The 22,001-nt window shown below is 35.8% G+C and overlaps 1 protein-coding gene across 2 annotated transcripts in view; it reads right to left on the bottom strand.

Annotated features, from left to right (window-relative positions):
* Nucleotides 1–22,001, bottom strand: part of FBXO11 (F-box protein 11) — a gene marked incomplete at its 5' end in the record, with an annotated part of 89,579 nt that overhangs the window by 5,340 nt on the left and 62,238 nt on the right. For both annotated transcript variants that reach the window (XM_084235757.1, XM_084235756.1), the window contains 14 exons: nt 172–315; nt 411–487; nt 1,319–1,404; nt 1,487–1,609; nt 2,690–2,784; nt 3,673–3,758; nt 5,541–5,758; nt 16,737–16,874; nt 16,962–17,068; nt 17,152–17,263; nt 17,697–17,803; nt 19,069–19,201; nt 19,282–19,365; nt 20,669–20,798. In XM_084235757.1, the coding sequence (XP_084091883.1) occupies nt 172–315; nt 411–487; nt 1,319–1,404; nt 1,487–1,609; nt 2,690–2,784; nt 3,673–3,758; nt 5,541–5,758; nt 16,737–16,874; nt 16,962–17,068; nt 17,152–17,263; nt 17,697–17,803; nt 19,069–19,201; nt 19,282–19,365; nt 20,669–20,798 (1,640 nt within the window). The remainder of the gene's footprint in view (nt 1–171; nt 316–410; nt 488–1,318; nt 1,405–1,486; nt 1,610–2,689; nt 2,785–3,672; nt 3,759–5,540; nt 5,759–16,736; nt 16,875–16,961; nt 17,069–17,151; nt 17,264–17,696; nt 17,804–19,068; nt 19,202–19,281; nt 19,366–20,668; nt 20,799–22,001) is intronic.

A 22,001-nucleotide genomic window follows, 5' to 3' on the forward strand; every position in this document is an offset into this window, starting at 1 on the left:
TAAATAAATCTTAAAAAAAAATTTCCTTAAACCATGTCAAGACTCAAAAAGGAAAAACATTGAAATTCACTCATTTATAAATAACATATTGATTGGCAATGTCATTGTTCATTAAAGATATGGAAGAATAATGGAAAACTGGGTTTTTTACTAATGCAAAATTAACAATACCTCGACCCCCATTAAATATACAGATGCCACCATCTCTTCCATCATGGATTTTATTTCTTCTTAGTGTAGGATTACTATCTGTCTTAATCCACACTCCAGCCATTGCATTGTCAAATATTTCATTGTCTTCTATACAGCCTAGACCTATAAATGCAAAAGTTTAGGTTGTGTTAATATATAGAAAGTGTATTTCTGAAGATTTCTAGCACTGTGAAAAGACTTAAAGATTATAAACATACCAGAATTATAAACTAGAATTCCACCATTCTGTCCTCCCCAGATTTTGTTGCGTCTAATTTTGGGGTTGCTTCCAGTCCTAAGGATAGAAAGAGAAATAATGCCATTTGAATTGCTTCTATTCCCATATTTTCCAGTTACCTTATCTAACATGGAGTACCCCATGTTAGATAAGGTAACTGGAATAATCCACATTAATCATAGTAAGAATTAATTATATAATGGAGTCCTTTAAGATGCTCTGAGAAGTCTGTCAGTAAAGAAACTGGTTTAATTTGTTTCATTCTATCTTCCACAGAACACATTTAGCTACAGATTATTACTACAGATTCTACTAATTTGTAAACGAGGGGTTAGATTAAATATCTTATTATAAACAAGTCTCATATGTAAAGTGAAGGGTGAAGTGTATTATGATTCAGATTACTACAGTTCTAAAATCTATCAAAATATAGGGAAAAGAGGTATAAAAACTTCACAGAAGTATCATAAAAACAGAAGCTCCCATTTACTTATGAGAGGCACAAGGGTGCCTCCAACATGCCAGGTACAGCTCACAAGTATTTTTATACAGTCTTCTACTTTCCAAGTATGACAGAATATCCTGGCAACTCATGATTATCATAGTGGATTGACAGAACACTGGAAAAGACCTCTTATGGCATCTGTGCTATTGGTTGCTGTCCTTAGCTGGTTCCAAAAAAGTTGTCTTCTGACAATACAAGCCATGAGTCTGACAGACTATGAAAACAAACACACATACACACACACACATGTTCTTGCTCTTCTCTCTCTCTCTCTCTCTCTCTCTCTAATAAAGGCTGAGTATTAAATAACAAGGACATTTCTCTACATATCCTATGTACTCCCTACTTCCTCTCAAAATAAAGCCAAATGTGGAAATATTTACCTTATCTGAACCCCAGAATACATATGATTATAGATATCATTATCCTCTAGCACTCCATGTCCATTGTCATAAAAATAAACACCAACCTAAAAAAAAAAAATTTTTCAAGTGGCAAAAAAGTATTTACAAAACAACATATATTTCACTAAAATCCCATGATGAGCTTACCTGCTTGCCACTGTGTATCCTGTTTCTTCTCAGGACTGGAGTGCTGCCAGTTGTCACCCAGACCCCAGCCAGAGTATTACTATAAACTTCATTCTCTTCTATTACTCCTTGGCCTTTCTCATGCTAAATGAAAGTTACATTGATTACAACATATATCTTATATAAGAGCAAGCAGTTTATGATATGCTCCTTCCTTTAAAGACAGTTATGACCAAAATAAAATCTCAATTTTTTTTTTAAATGTGGGTAAGAAGGAAATGATAACATTCTTTTTTGGTAGTTTCTACTTATTTTTTCTACCCAAGTTTAGTTAAAGTCTCAAACATTTTATACTGTCCCTGATGTGGTTTTGTTACTTTAAAATCTACTGCAATAAAAGTAGTAGCATTCAATTTTCTGTTACAAAAGAACTTACTCATTCTAAAATATGTAACAAACTGAAGATCCCTCATTTAATAGTTACTTCAAACTTGTTACTGGTAAAATCACTCCAAAACAATAAGGTCTCAAGTTATTAAAATTTTTATTTTTAGCAGAAAATTTAAGACATGGACATTTCTAGAATTGTAAATAAAAATTAAAAGTTACACCTGGAATTACATAAGGATGGATGAAATTTCCTACATTACAACAGATTCAGATTTTAAAATTGTACAAGATGCTCAATTTTGTTTCAACACAAATGCAAATGAAAAACCGGCCTTTTCAGAACATAAAAATATTCACCTAGTATTATTATTCAGTGATATTATGATTTTACTTAATACTTGAGAAAATTTCAGAGGATCATATAGCACTCACATTGGCAAAATTCCAGTGTAACAAATATAATGGAGACTACCAAATCAATTGTGAGTTTAGTCCATATTGATAATCATAAAGATTTTAAGAAAAAGATGTCTTCTATGCCTAAATCCAGTCAGCTGCTGATTAAATTTTACAGAACACTACATAACACTTTAAAATTACATTTGATCTTAGCCAAAAGGCTGAGAAGCGATAACAACTTAAAATTAAAAGTCATTTCTATTCTTGGCAGGGAAAACAAGATTTTTGGTTATTGTTCAAATATTAAAGAGAATCACAAATTCATACTCTAAAAGTTGAATATGGCCTACCTAAAGCTAAACATAATTCTGCCTTCTCCCTCTTTCTCCCCTGATTTTGATGAATGAGATTCTTGAACAATATTCATTAACTTACCACATAAATCCCACCATGCTGGCCATCATGAATTTTGTTATGTCGAACAATTGGACAACTGTTTGTCCTAATCTGAATTCCTGCTAATGCATTGCCTATTTAAAAATAAAAGTTACAGTGTCAACATCTGGAGCCTAATGGAACACAGCTAAAAAATTTACATTATATAATACCTAAAATTTTTACTAAAATTTTAGTAAAAGCACAGTTCTTGAAATATGTAATATTCAGAAAGATACTTATGGTCCCTCAGCATTGAAAGACAAAACTAGGAGAATCAGGAATGTAAAATGATGCAGAAAAAAAAATAAATAAAATGATGCAGAAGGGTTATAGGCAGTGTAAGCAACCTCTTAAGGGTAGAGAAGAGACTGTAGCCAGGCTGCCAAGTTTTAAATCTCAAAAGTTCCTATGTGACTTTGAATCATTTATTTAACCTCTTCGTACCTTTGTTTCCTAATCAATAAGAGGGGATACTTAACAGTGTCTATTTCATAGGGTTGATGCAAATATTATGACTCAATTCAGGTAAGATGCTCAGAGCAGTACCTTGCAGTAAGTTTATTTAGATAAGTGTTAGTAATATGTAAGTGTTTGGAACACAGATATCTAATAATTATTTGCTGGATTCATACCTCAAAAGTTTTAATTAGAAATATTTTCCCTTTCTAGATAGTACCAAAGTATATTAAACTACCATAGAAATAATGTACTAATTGTTAAACAACGAAGTGAATCTAAGATAACTACAGATACTCATGGAGACTAGGTCTTATTTATATTTTTAGCCCTGGTATCAGGCACAGTGCCTGGTATACAGTAGATACTCAATAAATGTTAAGTAAGTATCACAGAATAATCTTTATTGGGAACTTAAGAAATTGAATCAGTTCTCCTCCTAGGATGGCTTCAAATTAGTCCATTTTGCTAATGTCAAGAAGACAAGTCAAGCTCTAAAATTTTATAGAAAACAGCATGCTTACCATAAATATCATTTCCTTCAATAAGGCCTCGTCCATCACCAAAGATGTAAACTCCCCCTTGATTTCCATTAAATATAGAATTTCCCCTATAATTATATGAAATAGTGAAAAAAAAATAACCATCTATGCAGCAAAGCTTACTATTTGTTTTATTATAAGGGCATTCATGGTCATATGACCTTGAAAAATTACTTAATTTATTTGGGCCTTGGTTTCCTAATATTTCTTTGGGTCTCAGTTTTCTAATTCATAAAATGAGGGACTGAGACTAGATAATTTCTAAATTCCTTTCCAGTTATTTCTAAGATCTGAAGCTTTGGAAAAGGCATCAAGTGTTAGAGACAAAATAGCATTCTTAAAAATTCCCTTCAAAATAACATATTTAAAAGGATTTTTTTAAGCTGACCTAGGTACATTTGCTGTATAACAAGATGAAAATTCCATAGTCTATTCATTCATAAGGTCAGGAAAATTAAACTTGATATTAAAAATAATCCAGTCTTTGATTAAATTGTAACAGCTCTATTCTGTGATTTTAACCAATATCTTATTAAAAAAATTATTTTTATTTATTTATGCACACAAGAACTGGGATGTAGGCTAGAGGTGTGGAGTGATGGGGGAGGTGTGGAAGGATAAGAGGATTCACCAGAGACAGAGTGGGGAGCAGAACAGGCAGACCTACTGAAATACACTGCTGAGGGGAGCAGCAGGCGAGACAGGAGAGGTCTGAAGCGCCATGTGGGTTAGCTCCCTGGTTGGGGATAGAACTCATGTTGTAGTGGCTAGATAGCTTGATAGTGCTGTGTCTTTAACCCCTGCGCCACCAGGAAGGCCCCTTATACAAGAGCTTGTAAGACAGGATCTATTTGATTCCTTGCTGTAGCCAGAGGGAGTAGTCGGAACCATTTAAGAAAACCAACAGTTAGAATTTCTGACTTGTTATTCTTGGTCTCTCTCTAAGAACTCTGAGATAATTAATTTCCTGAATTATTCTATCTGCTTCCTCTCAGAAAAAAACAACAAAAAACAAAATGTCTTTCAGGTTAAGGGAAGATTACAGCCCTATTTACTCAGTTATAATGCAGTTTTTTGAAGAATTTAAAACAATAAACCATTTGTAATTTGTTCACATGATAATTTATGCCAGGCTTAGACCATTAACAAAAAATGGGACAACCTAAAATAAATACCATAGCTATGTTCACTTAGATGCATAAACGTTTACTAGGAAATTCTATTTCATATTGATTTATAATAATGCACACCTCTGATGCAATGTTAAGGCATTTTAAAAAAGACCCCAAAATAAAAGTGTTTTATCATGGGATAAACAAAAACAAGTATATTTTTGCATCTTCAGCTAAAAAAAAAAACATAATTCTTGTTAAAATTATTTTATTAGGCAACATAATCTTATTGCATGCTTAGATACATTAAGCTTGAGCTGTTTATAGAAAAACAAAACACTGTCAATAGTCCTATGTCTAGGAAAAACATCAAGAGTAAAGGTTAAGGGTGTCCCTGGTGGCCTAGGGTTAAATCTTAGTGCTATCACTGCTAGGGCACCGGTTCAATCCTGGCCAGGTTGCTAACCCACATATGGCATAGCAGACTTCTCCTGTCTTCACTGCTCCCCTTAGCAGTATATTTCAGTAGATCTGCCTGTTCTGTTCCCTACTCTCTGTCTCTGGTGAATCCTGTAATCCCCCGCAGCTCTGGCCTACATCACAGTTCTTCTACACAAAATACAGACATTTAAAAAAAAAAAAGTATATAAAAAAGAGTAAAAGTTAAGCAACTTGACTTTTATTATAATACAAAACAAAGAGAAAAAATAATTCCCATCCATAAATACATATAAATACCTTATTGTTGGGTCACTATTTGAGGTAATCCATACACCTGCAAAGTTGTTTGCATAGATTTTATTCTCAATGAACTGCCCTCTTCCTTTCTCATGGACATATATTCCTCCAGTTTGCCCATGATGAATTTCACATCGAACCACTGTGGGATTAGCATAAGCTTTTACTTCAAAACCTGCTATCCTGTTTCTGTGTATGTTGCAACTTTCAAAGTAACCCTGAAAAATACAGAAAATTAAACCTGTAGATAACACTACTGTCCAAAAATAAGTGACATTAAAAGACGTTCTATTGCATACCTCAAAATCAAGCATCAGAAGTATTTCAAAAGTAAGAATGAGACAGACATCCTAAATTTCAAATGATAAACATGGAAAGAAATAGATTTAAATGTTTTAAGTAAAGAACATACATTCTCTAGTTAATATCAGTACATTCCAAGTTGGGTAAGACTTATTCAATAAATACAAATTAATACCATTACTTAGTAAGTATATACATACCTTCAACAAAAAAGATTTATAAGTACTAAGAAAATAAACCCTTGCCTTAAAGAAGATCCAAAAAATCAACTTCTAAAAAAGTTGACCTAAGGACATAATCAGAAACTACAAAGAGATACACACAAAATAATGTTCAATCTTAGTCCAAGAATAGGTAATAAAAATGTTTTTGAAGACTTATGCTAATTCTACCAAGTTACATGAAGAGTATATACTTCAAGATTATATGCTAAGTACTCAATTTCATTTAATGAAAAACAACCTGAACGATGAAACAAAAAATACAAGGCTGTGATTATGAGTAGTGGGTATTATGAATGGTTTTTGTGTCCTTTATTAGGTCTCTGAATTTCTTAAAATTTTCTATAATGAACATATTTTACTTTTTTTATAAAGGTTATGTAACACTTCTTAAGTTCTAAGATTTAATCAAGACTGAACAGCAAAAGGAAAAAAAAGATATTTATAAGATGTAACTTCTAAAAGCCATTTCAGTCCCTGTCTATCTCCCTTCAAAAACTGAATGTGCTCTCTCTTCTTTTCTTTAAATTTCCTTTAGCACTAAATTTTTACTTTCATATATTGCCTTGTTGTTTTCTTTGTCATATTCATTTTCTCTGATTACAAATCCTGAAGAGAAAGGAATACACTAACTTCTGGAGCATCTATGTAGTATTTTACATACAGTAAACACCAAAGTAGGATCTGATGAATGTTTTGCCAAACTTAGTACAGGATAAATTCTGAGTACTTTCCTACTCTAGACACTTATTTTTTAAAGAAAATGGATAGCTAAGATTTCATCTTCACACAAAAAAGTACACAAATTATAACTACCCTTTTTCTGTTTTGTTTTTTTAAATTGGTGGATTAGATAAAGCATACATAGCATCTTTAAATAGAAAAAAAAGCTTTTCTTAGCATAAGCACAACATACATCTCAGAAACATTCGAGGACTCATCACCAGAAGCAAAGAAAATGAGGAAAAAATAAACAGCTGGGACTACAACAAACTAACAAGATTCTACAAAGCAAAAGAGACAATAACCAAAATGAAGAGACAACACACATTTTGAGAGAGAATATTTGCACTCTATACAAATGATATGGGACGGATACCAAAGATCTTCAAAGAGCTTAAACAGCTCAACAAAAAAAAGCAAACCATCCAGTCAAAAACTGGGTAGGAAACATATATGGACAACTAATCTTTGACAAAGGAGCAAAGAATATGCAACGGGACAAGGACAGTTTGTTCAATAAATGGTGCTGGGCAAACTGGACTGCTAAATGCCAAAAAATGAACCTAGACCACTACACCTCACACCATGCACAAAAAACAACTCAAAATGGATTAAAGAATTAGACATAAGGGCCTCCCCGGTGGCGCAGCGGTTGAGCGCTGGGTTGCGAAGCTGCCCGCGGCCAGTTCGATCCCCGGCTGCTCCCCGGCCACCGGAGGAGGGTCCCACATGGCGCGCAGACCTCTCCTGCCGCCCGCTGCTCCCCTCAGCAGTGTACTTCGGTCCTTCTGCCTGCTCTGCTCCCCGCTCTGGCTCTGGTGAATTCTCTCACCCTCCTGCGCTTCTGACTGTACCCAGTGCATGTATAAACAAAACAAACAAACAAACCAGCAAACAAATAAATAAAACATGCCTCTATAAAAAAAAAAAAAAAGAATTAGACATAAGACCTGAAACCATAAAAATATAGAAGAAAATATAGGCAAAACAATACATGACATACACCTCAGTAACATCTTTACAGACACATCACCTAAAGCAGAGATAGTGAAGGAAAAGATGAACAGCTGGGACTATGTCAAATTAAAGAGATTCTGTACAGCAAAAGAGACATTAACCGAAACAAAGAGATACCTTACTGATGGGAGAAAATTTTTGCACTCCATACCAACTGATAAGGGACTGATGACAAAGATCTACAAAGAGTTGACAAGACTCAACAAAAACAAAGTAAACAATCCAGTCAAAAAATGGGCAGGAGTCAAAAAGACACTTCTCCAAAGGAAGAAATGCAAATGGCCAACAGGCATATGAAAAAATGTTCAACATCTCTTGTGATCAGGAAAATGCAAATCAAAACCACAGTGAGATACCATCTTACACCAATGAGAACGGCATATATTAAAAAAGCAGCAAACAACAAATGTTGGTAAGAATGTGGAGAAAAAGGAACTCTCCTACACTGCTGGTGGGAGTCAAACTGGTCCAACCAGTATGGAAAGCTGCATGGAGCTTCCATATGATCCAGCAATTCACTCCTAGGAATCTACTCAAAGGACACAAAAACATTAATTCAAAAGAACACCTGCACTCTATGTTTATTGCAGCCCTATTTACAATAGCTAAGATATGGAAACAACCTAAACGTCCAAAAACAGATGAATGGATTAAGATGTGGTACATATACACAATGAATATATACCACACCAGCAATCAAAAATGATAAACTCATGCCATCTGCAACATGGATGGAGTAGAGAGAATTATGCTCAGTGAAATAAATTAGAAAAAGAAAAATAACAATGGTTATATAAGAGGAATATAGGGAGGAATACAGGAGAAGGAACATAGGAGCAATACAGGGAAACTGACTAAAGGGTCAAAAAAAAAAAAAAGACAAAACTTGCAGGCAAACTACAGATCTGAAGCATACAGCAGAGGATGAGGAGGGAGAGGGGTCAAAACAGTACGGAAGAGCACAAGGGACTATGGTGACATTCACAGGTGATGTGGTGGTGGGAGATTTATGGGGACTACACCCGAGAGGAGAAATCAAATACTGTACAAAAATGAACAACAGTGTAAGAAAATTAAAAAAAAAAAAAAAAAAAAAAAAAAAAAAAAAAAAAAAAGCTGTCTGCTAACTATTCCACAAACACTGTCTGTAACTAAGTGGGTAAGCCTATTTAATGCTAGGGTTCAGTTAAACAGACCTATTTCATTCTTATTTTGAGCTCTATTTTCCAACTTACATCTTTAAGAGTAATAAATGTTTGTGCCCCTCCACCCTGAATGCTATGTCATAGTGTTATTTCTTAATCTCTTTAGAATGTGGCAGTGAAAGGTGTGCTATTTATTGGGCTTCCAAAAAGATTTCAATAACAGATCACTGTTATATCTGGGATACACTAGTTAAATAAGGTATTGCAAGTATTCTTTGCTATATTTTGACTAAATGTTACTCAAATGTCCTCCCTCCCTCCCTCCTTTTTAAAAAAGATTGATTTATTTATGCATACAGGAGTTGGGGTGTAGGCCAGAGGTATGGGAGGGTGAGAGGACTTACCAGAGACAGAGCAGGGAGCAGAATAGGCAGATCTACTGAAATATACTAAAGGGGAGCAGCAGGCGAAACAGAAGAGGTCTGCCTTGCCATGTGGGTCAGCAACCCGGCTGGGGTTCAAACTCCTGCTGCAGTAGCTGTGGACTGCCTCATAGTGCTGAAACTCAACCCCTTGTACCACCAGGGAGGCCCCGAATGTTCTTTCTCAACTCTCTTTACATTTTTTAAAAAGATTTATTTACGCATACAAGAACTGGGGTACTGGGGTACAGGCCAGAGATGCGGGGGGTGATTCACCAGAGACAGAGTGGGGGAACAGAACAGGCAGACTGACCGTACAATGTTGAGAGGAGCAGTGGGCGAGTCTGGAGAGGTCTGCCTAGCCATGTGGGTAGCTCCCTGGTCGGCCGGGAATTGAACTCGTGCTGCAGAGGCTGTGGGATTGCTTCACAGTGAGGTGTTTAACCCCTTGTGCCACCAGGGAGGCCCTTTCTTTACATTTTGATTTTGCAGTTGAGAGTTGACTAGATCAACAGGTCTACTAAAGTATACAGCAGGGCCTCCCTAGTGGTACAAAGGGTTAAGACATAGTGCAATGTAGCTATCCGCAGTCACAGCAGCACGAGTTTGATCCCGAGCCAAGGAGGTGACCCACATGGTGCAGCAGACCTCTCCTGTCTCACCCTCTGCTCCCCTCAGCAGTGTATTTCAGTAGATCTGCCTGTTCTGCTCCCCACTCTGTCTTTGGTGACTCCTCTCACTCCCTGCCCCCACATCTCTGGCCTGTACCCCAGCTCTTGTATGCATAAATAATCTTTAAATAAAAGTTTTAAAGTAAACAGCAGTCTTCTATCTTCATTTTCCATTATCCAGACGCTGCTACTTTTAATTATTTTAGCTGATTCTTTTGATCTACTTCTATTTTAAGACTTACACTGCTATTATATCAAGATTTTAGTTTTAGGTATTATGTATTGACTTTCTTTCATGGAAGATGAGAATTTTTGTCTCTATCATCCATTATACACATTCAGACACTGCATCACTCCTATGTAATTATATCACAATTCTGGCTAGATTAGTTTGCTATTCAGAGTTGAATCATAAAGTATAACTACCCACACTTTGCTGTACAACTTTTTATGTTCCCTGAAGTTAGTAATTACCTCGTTGAGATGTCTAGTGGTAACTCTATCATAAACTTCCCACCCATTTTTCAAATTACCTCTTGATATATTTATACTCATGTTAGGTTTACCAATTTATCTTTCTGAATATAAGTAGATTTTATAACCTGCTTCTAATTTGAACTAGTTACCTAGACTATCAGAACATGGTCATCTGCCATACAGTAAATTAAGGTTAAAAATGACCTTTTGCTTCATCAAAGATGGAGTTTTTAACCTGGTGATAAATTTCAAGAAAAGAAAGCAGAAATATATATATATATATATATATATATATATAAAGATTTATTTATTTACTTATACAAGCACTGGGTACAGTCAGAAGCGCGGGAGGGCGAGAGAATTCACCAGAGCCAGAGTGGGGAGCAGAGCAGGCAGAAGAACCGAAGTACACTGCTGAGGGGAGCAGCGGGCGGCAGGATAGTTCTGCGTGTCATGTGGGACCCTCTGGTGGCCGGGGAACAGCTGGGGATCAAACCGGCGCTGTAGAGGCTGCGGGCAGCTTCGCAACCCAGCGCTCAACCGCTGCGCCACCAGGGAAAGCATTTGTTAATGGAAAGCATTTGTTTTGTTAAAAGATGCTTTTAGACCAAAATGGTCTTATAAAAGAGAACTGTAAGTAGAATTCAGATGAATTCCACTTTGCCTTTTTACTAAGTTCCATCTTAATAAAAACTCCAAAGTGGGGGCCTCCCTGGTGGCGCAAGAGGGTAAGTCTCAGTGCTATCTAAAACAATGGCCAGCCACTGCACCATGAGTTCGATCCCCAGACAGGGAGCTAACCGACATAGCACAGCAGACCTCTCCTGTCTCGCCTGCTGCTTCCCCCAGTAGTGTATCTTGGTCAATCCACCCATTCTGCTCCCCACTCTGTCCCTGGTGAATCCTCTCACCTTCCCACACTTCTGCCCTACACCCCAGCTCTTGTATGCATAAATAAATGTTTTAAAAAAAAAAAAAACTCAAAGGCATTAACTTTTTTAAGATTTATTTATTTATTTATACAAGCACTGGGTACAGTCAGAAGCGCAGGAGGGTGAGAGAATTCACCAGAGCCAGAGCGGGGAGCAGAACAGGCAGAACGATGAAATACACTGCTGAGGGGAGCAGCAGGCGTCAGGAAAGGTCTGCGCACCATGTGGGACCCTCGCCGGCAGCCGGGGATCGTACCGGCGCTGCAGAGGCTGCGGGCAGCTTCGCAGCCCAGCACTCAACCGCTGCGCCACCAGGGGAGGCCTGGCATTAACATTTTATTGGGCAACTCCATGTTATAAAATGGTCTATTTCCTTACCAGAAGATGTCAGATTGTGAAGAGCTATTTCTACATTTAAAAAAAGTTTGCTAGCTCAACACAAGCACTTCTAAATCTCTGCAAAACATACATTACTGCAAATCCTTGAAAATTATCATTTATCAAGTTAAAAACACTGATATAATAAAAATAAAAGGTGAGACTAAACACTTTTTCATTCTCATTTTTTGAAATGGAAGTCCTTTAATATAACAAATTACAAGGTATTTGTGAGAGTCTCTCTTAAAACTCTGCAAAAGAAACAAAAAATATTAGGAAAAAAAAAAAGATGTCTCCATGAAATAAATTTCCACAACCCCAAACTATAATCTATGGATATATGATTAAATATTTATAGTGAGATGATGCTGCCTGGGATTTGCTTTAAAATAAATCAGAGAGGGCCTCCCCAGTGGTGCAGCGGTTGAGCGCTGGGCTGCGAAGCTGCCCGCAGCCTCTGCAGCACTGGTTTGATCCCCGGCCGCCGGGCGAGGGTCCCACATGGCGCGCAGACCTCTCCTGCCGCCGCTGCTCCCCTCAGCAGTGTACTTTGTCAGTCTGCCTGTTCTGCTCTCTGCTCTGGTGAATTCTCTCACCCTCCTGCGCTTCTGACTGTACCCAGTGCTTGCATAAATAAATAAATAATTCTTAAAAAAATAAATAAAATAAAATAAACCAGAGAGTAAGGAGGAAAAGAGAAACCAAAACTGGCCATGTAATGATATCTGCTGAAGAAGGAGGATGGGAACATGAATATTCATTATAGCAGTCTACTGTTACATATAAGAAAAAATATTCCATAAAACAAAAATACATCAAAAAATTAGATACACTCTATAAAAAAGATGAAGTCCTGCCAATTGCAACAATATAGATGAACCTAGAGGATGTTTTTGCTAAGTAAAAGAAATCAGATGGAGGAAGAGAAATACATGATTTTATTCATACATGACAAAGAAACAAATGGATGAACAAAACAAAACAAATACAAAATAATCCAATATAAGAACAAAATATATAGTGGTTATCAAAAGGAAAGGGGGGAAGGGGTAAGTAAACTGTGGAAAAGGGGCCAACTGTATGGTTACTGATGAAAACCGGTGGTAAGCAAATGTGCTACACACATGCTGACTTATAAGACTGTACATCTGAAAATACAATGTCATAAACCAACGTAACTTCAATTAGGTAAAAAATGGAAATTAAAAACTACTCTGGAAACAAAAAAAGAGAAGCAGCTATGGAGCCACAGCAAGGGATACAGATTTGGGGAAATCACACAAAACTTAAAGAAAAGTAATACAGTAATATAAATAAATAGAGACGATAGCCAAGTTTCTAAAGACAGGGACATATGGAACCGAATAGAGTAAAACAAAACATTAACAACAAAAACCAACATATGGATATTTAAGTAGAAAAGCAAATCACCATCAGAAAAAATGCCAGAATGATCTCAATCTTCTAAGTCATACTCAATGCTTGAAATATAAAAATGACTATTGAATTGAGGGAAAGAAAATACATAATAAAAATAAAAATACATTTTATGAAAGTAAATTATATAATAAAAATTGTATACCCGGTCAAGTTAAAAGGTGATATGCAGGCATTTTCAAGTGGCATGAATTCAAGCTACTATACTCTTAAACTTTTTTAAAAAATTAACAAATATGGCTAAATGACAAAACACAGTCATAGCAAGCAAGAATCTATCAAAATAAAAAAAAGTTGAGTAGAAAAACGGTAATTAAAAAACTAAAGTCATCACAATACAGGTAAATCAAATTATCATGCCTTAAAATTACACAATGGTGTATGTCAATTATTTTTCAATAAACTGGAAAAAAAAGATGAAAGGTAAATAAAAATAAATATAGACCAATTATTGTGGGAATGCAAATTTTATATACCTTCACAAAAAGGAAAGTAAGAACATAAATGATGGGGTAGAGACAGGCTGAAATACAAAATATGTTTATTTGCTCATTTTTCTTTTTTTTTTTTTAAAGATTTATTTATGCATATAAGAGCTGGGGTACAGGCCAGAGATGTGGGGGTGGGGATGGTGAGAGGATTCACCAGAGACAGAGTGGGGAGCAGAACAGGCAGATTGACTGAAACACACTGGTAAGGGGAGCAGCAGGCAAGACAGGAGAGGTCTGCTGCACCATGTGGGTTGCTCTCTGGCCAGCTGAGGATCGAACTCCTGATTCAGAGACTATGGATTGCTTCACAGTGCGGTGTTTAACCCTTTTTGCTACCAGGGAGGCCCTATTTACTCATTTTGCATAGGGGCAATTCATTTTTTATTCTGAAGTTTGAACATGCAGTTAACAATAACAACTCCAGAGTCATACACTTAAAAACCCAGGTGTTATTCTGGGCATATTGTGTCTTTACAAAAACATTATTAATTCCTTTAAAATAAAAAAAGAAAATCTTTAATGACTTATTTTTACAAATATGGGAATTTAAATTCTGAGTCTGTCACAGACAAGGAAAAGGAAAGATGAATACATTAAAAGATGTACTGAACTAGTACTGAAACTAGTTTAAATGTTTATTCTGATGTCACTGAAGCTGTATAGAAACCAGTCACATTTAAAAAAGGCTATCCACAGTGATGTCATCCTATCAATGAGCTACAAAAATGACACGAAAGAATACCTGGAATTGGGGCCTCCCTGATGGTTTAAGCACCACACTATGAAGCAATCCTCAGCCTTTGAAGCATGAGTTTGATACCCCAGCTGGCCAGCGAGCACCCACATGGTGCCACAGACCTCTCCTGTCATGTCCTCTGCTCCCCTTAGCAGTGTATTTCGTCAGTCTGCCTGTTCTGTTCCCCACTCTATCTCTGGTGAATCCTCTTACCCCCCACACCTCTGGCCTGTACCCCAGCTCTTGTATGCATAAATAAATACATCTTTAAAAAAAAAAAAGAATACCTGGAATTGAAGAAAACCCCACCAAAGAATTTTGAAATTTTGTGTCATAATACTAAAACAGGTAAGTCCAAGATATGCTCTATTTCTATCTTTCCCTTACAAATTTATAATAACTGACAAATCTTTGCATTAATCTTTAATGAGAATATTTATCTGTAGTGTTGCCTACGGTTGCTTAAAAAAAAGTACTTTTGAGGGGGCCTCCCTGGTGGTGCAAGGGATTGCATCTCAGCATTATGAAGCAATCCACAGCCACTGCAGCATGAGTTCAATCCCCGACCAGGGAGCTACCCACATGGGGCAGCAAACCTCTCCTGTCTTGCCGGCTACTCCCCTCAGCAGTCTATTTCAGTACATTCACCTGTTCTGCTCCCCACTGTTTCTGGTGAATCCTCTCACTTCCCCCACCTCTGGCCTGCATGCCAGCTCTTGTATACATAAATACATAAATCTTAAAAAAAAAATAATCAGGGATATGAGATAAGGAGTAAATTATGATGACTGTGCTTTAGTAGATGGCCATTACCATATGTCTTTTAGAAATGAGGAAATTAATGCAGGTTAAAATTATTTTGGTACTTAATTATGAAAGAGACCAGCAGTATGCATAAATATATCCGTGGGCAAAGTCTAAAGGCAACATAGGCAAACAAATACTAGCACAGCAAAATTCTATTACAGGTAAGAATTCTACTTACAAACTATAGTCACACAGGCCTCTAAAGGGAGTACAGATTCTCAAGATGCTTATGTTTTGACATACTTCATAACTTTTCCCTGCCCCGCCCTCTCCAATTTCCACCTTCTTCCATTCCCCACTCCTTGGGAAAAAAAGAACTATAACTTTGCAATGAAATTCCAATTTATTTATCCTGTGTTTAGAGAAGGGCAAGTCAAACGATAGCTTGAATTGTGAGTGAAGATGATGAACTGGAGTTTGGTCTGAAAATATATAGATTTAATCAGAACTTGATAAAAGGTTAATCCTTCAGTTCAATTTTAATAGTTCTGCATTAGCATTTTAGGTACAAGGAAAATGAAAACTTTCCTTTGTTAACTCATCCATCACCTCCTCTTCTTCCGAGTCAATAAAAAATATTGTGAATGCTGTACTAGAACTTGAAAAGTATCTCATTGTAAACCAGACACTAGAAGAAAAGATTATTTGCATAGTTGCTCAAGAACATTTTTCCACATTTTAAAAGGACAGGTTTATCAGGAAAAGAGAACTCTTGTACAGATACAAGTGGGCAGAAAGAGCAGCTGCTGCTGCTGCTTTGCAAAGGGAAAATGCTTCTGAAAAGAAACACCTGCATAGTCACAGGTGGGCAGAGAGCACCAAGAACATCATTTTCAAGTAAGAACGTAAGTGTGTTCACAAAGTCATGTCTAGAAACTTTTGTAAAGTTACTGAAGTTTAAAAAATTAGTATCATTTATAAGGAGACTACCTGCTAAAGTAACCATTTTAGAACCAATACTTTATTATCACAATTATTCTCATTAAAGTTCTGCCTGTTAAGCTTTTAACAATAAAATGAAAGTCTACTAGTAATGAAACCATTATTTCTCAAAGTGTACAGTCTATAAACAACTTTTGTGAAACTTTTTTATAAATAGTATTTATTAAAAATTTGTATGCCATGCCCCATTCCTGGAAACTGGTTTATTTTATCTGGGTGATTTTTAAGCACCTTTACATTTGAGAGCTACTGAATTTAGGCCTTACTCCTCTCCTTCAAAGATGACATGAATTCTAAGGACTCCATCTTCTCTACATGTATATATTTGTTGGATACATGAATTTATAGAATACTGCTTATTGATTTTAAAATTTAATGCTAAAAATCTATTGACCTATACTCTTTAATTCTGGTAGTCTGGTGATCAATCATGCTGAAAACTATTTGAAATTTAATTGACACAAAGTCCTTTTTTCTATTAAGAATAATCTTACCATGCCATGATCAAATGTGAACACACCAACATCACGACCATGATGAATATGATTCCGTCTAATAATTGGATTTCCATGATTTTTAACCCAAATCCCCGCCAGAGCATTATTGGAAATTTCATTATCTTCGTATATTCCCTACAACAACAAATAATCGGAAATAAACATTCGTAGAGCTTTAAAAAAATGAAAAAAAGAAAAAAAAACTATGAAATTTATAAATACCTGTGCATGATCTGTTATATAGAGTCCAACATTTTCACAGTCGCTGATGTTACAGTGCTTGATAGTGGGACATGCTCCCTGACCACTAACACATACTGCAGAGCCAACTGTAAGACAAATAATTTATTTAAAAATTTTTTTGGTAAAAACATTGACTCACTATATATTAAAGCATAAAGGAAATACTAACCTGTACATGTACTTCGGATGATACAGTGATCTATAATAGGGCTACAATTTACTGTAATCTCTAAGCAGTGGTGTGCGTTGTGGTGTTGAGCAGATTTGTCATCAGGGTTAAACTGAAAGGTTGAAATTTTGTTGAAATTTTTGTTGAAATTTTGTTGAAATTTTTGTTGAAATTTTAAATAAACAACCATTCCCTTAATTGAACCACACATTTTAGTTTTTCATTTGGCCTGAAATTACTGTATTAATTTTTTAAATATTTTTTAATTGAGGTAATACTGGCTTATAATAATACTTTATGATTTTCTAGGTATAGGTTCACAACTCTTCTGATTTATCAATGTTACCACCCCACATCCCACCTCCAAAAGCACTACAGTTTTCCCCATAGTCCATTGGATCCCCTCCTGTGCCCCCTGTGGCCTCAATTCTACAGTCAAATTCCTTGAGTTTGGTTTGGTTTGGTTTTGTCAGTCCCTTTGTTCTGCTTCTCCATATACCATATGAGTGATCACCATTTACATTTTAAATCTTAAAATTTCTTACCCTTATTGTCATATATCCAACATAAGCATCTTCAGAACCTTCCATAAAAACGAAGGTTGAATCTCTAGTGTTTTCAATTATAACTTTGTCTGCTACTTTTCCAGGTGCTGTGGAGAAGATATTTTAAAGCATATTAACTTTATCAAATAGAAAAAATGGAAAAAATCACTATTTTAGCCAGTAAAAATATTCTGCCCCAAACTAGTAATACAACAGAATCCTTTTCATTGTTTTTAGTATTGGGTAGACAAGATTATTAAAAAATATGCTTCAACTGGCCTCCTACAGTCATATTTATTGCACATATTATTTGAGTATCATTATATTCAAATCCATTATAATATTTCTAATAAAACTCAACTACAAATAGTATCTAATATCAAATGCAAAAGGCACATTAAAAGACAAAATCATGACCAGCAACACCAAAAAAAGGCTTAAGAAAAAGAAAGAAAAGGGAGGATGAACATGGGGAGAGAAGCCTCCTTATTTGGAAATTTCATACGCCCTCCCCACTTCTTTCTTTGTGGTGGAAAAAGGGAAAGGAAATAGAAGGGGCAGTAAGTGCTAATTTTGTTAACAAGTAATAATTACTAGCTATTTTTAAATGGTCTATATGCTGAATCCTAATAAAAGATAGCACACATCTTCAAAAGAATGATCCATGTTCATATATTACATTAATCTTAGAAATTTGACCACAAAGAACTTTAAAACAGTACAAAGACTATTCTAAAAGTAAATATTTCAATAAAAATCCAGGAATAAAAAATTAGCATCTTTATTTTCAAAACAGGATAAAATTATTTTTCTTTCATTAATGAGTAACTAAGGCAACTGTACAAAGTACTCATATCAAGGAATACATACATCTTTTTTAAAAAAGAGGAACTAGATACATTTATAACTTCTGAACTCTCAGGTTTATTATTTATTTTTTAGAATTTATTTTACTTATTTAGGCATACAAGAACTGGGGTCTAGGCCAAAGATATAGGGGTGTGTGTGTGAGAGAGAGAATTCACCAGAGACAGAGTAGGGAGAAGAACAGGTAAATCTACTGAAATGCATTGCTGCAGGGAGCAGTGGGCAAGACAGGAGAGGTCTGCTGAGCCACGTGGGTTAGTTAGCTCCCTGGCAGGGATTGAACTCTGGTTGTAGTGGCTGGCAATAGCTTGATAATGCTGTGAATTTAACCCCTGTGCCACCAGCGAGGCATCAGGTTTATTTTTCATCATATTTGATTTGTATTCTTCTTTTCATTAATATATTATTAAGGTTCACTAGCATTTTAAGTCACCAGCATTTTTAAAATCGATCATATGCAAAAAATAAAATGTTAAAATTCTAATGACAATGCTTTTCAAAATACCTGCACCAATCATAGTGATTGGAGATTCAATATAAATCCATTCATCAGTATATATTCCAGAATGAACAAAGATAAGTCCATCAAAATGAGCTTCTTGTACCCCACCAAGGGCATCTTCAATTGTATCATAATACTAGAAAAAAAATTAAAGATTTCAGTACACAACTAAAAGATTGCCACTTTAAGTCTGTAAAAGTATATAATCAAACATACCAACATATTTTCTCTTCCTTTATATCTTGCAGGGTTACTGTAGAAGTGTTCAGCAAATCCTGGCTTTACATGTGCACCTTTATACTAAAATGTAAAAAAACACAACCAAATATTGACTACAATATAAACATTACATTCAAAATTTAGTGCTGTGTGAATAATTTTTACTAAATAGCAAAAAGCAATGGCCAGTTACTCCAATTAATTTTGTTACACAGTGCAACATAAAAGTCTTTTAACTTTTTGACTCAGTTATATACAGTGAGAAAGGACAAAGTTTAGCAATCTCAGCACTCCTTATATTTTGAAACAGGTAATTCTTTGTTATGGGGGCTGTTCTGTGCATTGTAGAATATTTAGCAACATTCTGGGTCCCCACCTACCAGACACCAGTAGAATCCTCTTCCCTCTAATTATGACTACCAAGAATGTTTCCAGACATTGCAAACTGTCCCCCATGGAGTGAAATCACCCCCAGTTAAGAACTATTTGTAAAGAACCGTATGTAAATTAAGCTAAATGTGACACTTTAAAAAAAGTACTGAACACCTGCACTATTAACTTAAATGAAAAAAAGTTATACTTTCACACAAAGTATAACAGCTCTCAGGCTACTGCTGCTTACTGATTCTTCTTAATTTAAATTATTAGTAAGTAAATCAGTAGTGAAAAGAATTACTGAATATTTTATGGTTGATAATTGTTCACTGGTTTACTTTTACAACCTATTCTTTTTTTTGAAGATTTATTTTATTTATTTACACATACAAGAACTGAGGTCTAGGTCAAGGCACAGGGGGTAAGAGGATTCACCAGAGACAGTGGGGAGCACAATAGGGGGATCTACTGAGATATACTGCTGAGGGGGCAGTGGACAAAACAGGAGCGGTCTACCGTGCCATGTGGGTTAGCTCCCCGGCTGGGAGTGAACTCATGCTGCAGTGGCTGGCGGTAGCTTCAAAGTGCTGAGACTTTAACTTCTGTGCCACCAGGGAGGCCCAATTTTACAACCTATTCTTAAGTTTAAATTAATTTTCTTTTTTTTTTTTTTAAAGATTTATTTATTTATACACACAAGAGGTGGGGTACAGGCCAGAGATGCGGGGGGTGAGAGGCTTCACCAGAGACAGAGTGGGGAACACAACAGGCATACGGAATGAAATACACTGCTGAGGGGAGCAGTGGGTGAGACAGGAGAGGTCTGCTGAGCCATGTGGGTTGCTCCCTGGCTGGCCGGGGACTGAACTCATGCTGCAGAGACTGCGGATTGCCCTACAGTGTGGTGCCTAACCCCCTGCGCCTACAGAGAGGCTCTAAATTAATTTTCTAAAGGACCTTTATTACAAAATATGGAATTAAACCAATACTTTCTATTTATACTTCATACCAATTGCTGGAAGCTCTCTTTCCAAGGATTTGGATGTTCATATTCTTCTGGATTAATCTGATAGAATTTGCCAGGTTCAGGATGCATCATAGGACGAGTATATTCAAATACTTCCATGTATAATCGTTTCCTGAAGGAGGAAAGGAATTAAAGATTTCTTCATGATGTCATTTAAATAGCTATAAAAATTATTTAAGGTCCGAAAATTTTTATTGAAAACAAAAAAAATTAGAATTTTAAATGTAAAATTTTTTTTTTTGGCTAAAGCAATCTAACAGTATATGAAAAGCCACTTTTTTTTTTTTTAAAGATTTATTTATTTATACAAGCACTGGGTACAGTCAGAAGCGTGGGAGAATTCACCAGAGCCAGAGCAGGGAACAGAACAGGCAGACTGACGAAGTTCACTGCTGAGAGGAGCAGCAGGCGCGGCAGGAGAGATCTGTGCGCCATGTGGGACCCTCACCGGTGGCTGGGGATCGAACCGATGCTGCAGAGGCTGCAGACAGCTTCGCAGCCCAGTGCTCAACCACTGTACCACCGGGGAGGCCTGAAAAGCCACTCTTAATATAAAAGCCTTATACAATTATATAGAAGGATGATTTTCAGTAAAATACTTTGCCTCTTATTTTATTCTTGATTTTCTTTTGCTTTTCTAAAACAAATATAATTTTCTTTAAGGAGTATCTTATCTTTAGCAGCACACAATTAATACACATAGCATTTATAAAATACAGAAAAGCACATACATAATCTATAATGTCAATATAGTCATTAACAGTTGATTGTATTTCCCTTCCAATCTTTTTATCAATAGTTTCATTTACAATAGCTGTGAATATTCTGTAAGTTTTGTATTCTGCTCTTTTCATTTATAACATAGCATTTCCCCATGTTATTAAAAATTCTGAGAAAAATATAAGGTTCAAGAATACAATGTCAAATAATTTTCTAAAAGTTATATAACAAAATTTATATCCTCACTAAACTATCAAAATTTAAGTAGCTATTTTAAATTAGACTAATTTTGTTTCTAAAAAAAAAAATGAAAAGGATTTCCCATAATTATTCAGTTATTATCTGAAAAACAGCAGAGAAAGTATCTTATTTACTGTTTTATTTTTTTAAAAGATTTATTTATCTATGCATACAAGAGCTGGGGTGTGAGCCAGAGGTGCTGGGGGGTGAGAAGATTCACCAGAGACAGAGTGGGGAGCAGAACAGGTGAATGTACTGAAATAGACTGCTGAGGGTAGCAGCGGGCGAAACAGGAGAAGTCTGCTGTCCCATGTGGGTAGCTCCCTGGCAGGGGATTGAACTCATGCTGCAGTGC

Source organism: Talpa europaea, assembly GCF_964194135.1.
Source record: "Talpa europaea genome assembly, chromosome: 6".
Lineage (NCBI taxonomy): Eukaryota > Metazoa > Chordata > Mammalia > Eulipotyphla > Talpidae > Talpa > Talpa europaea.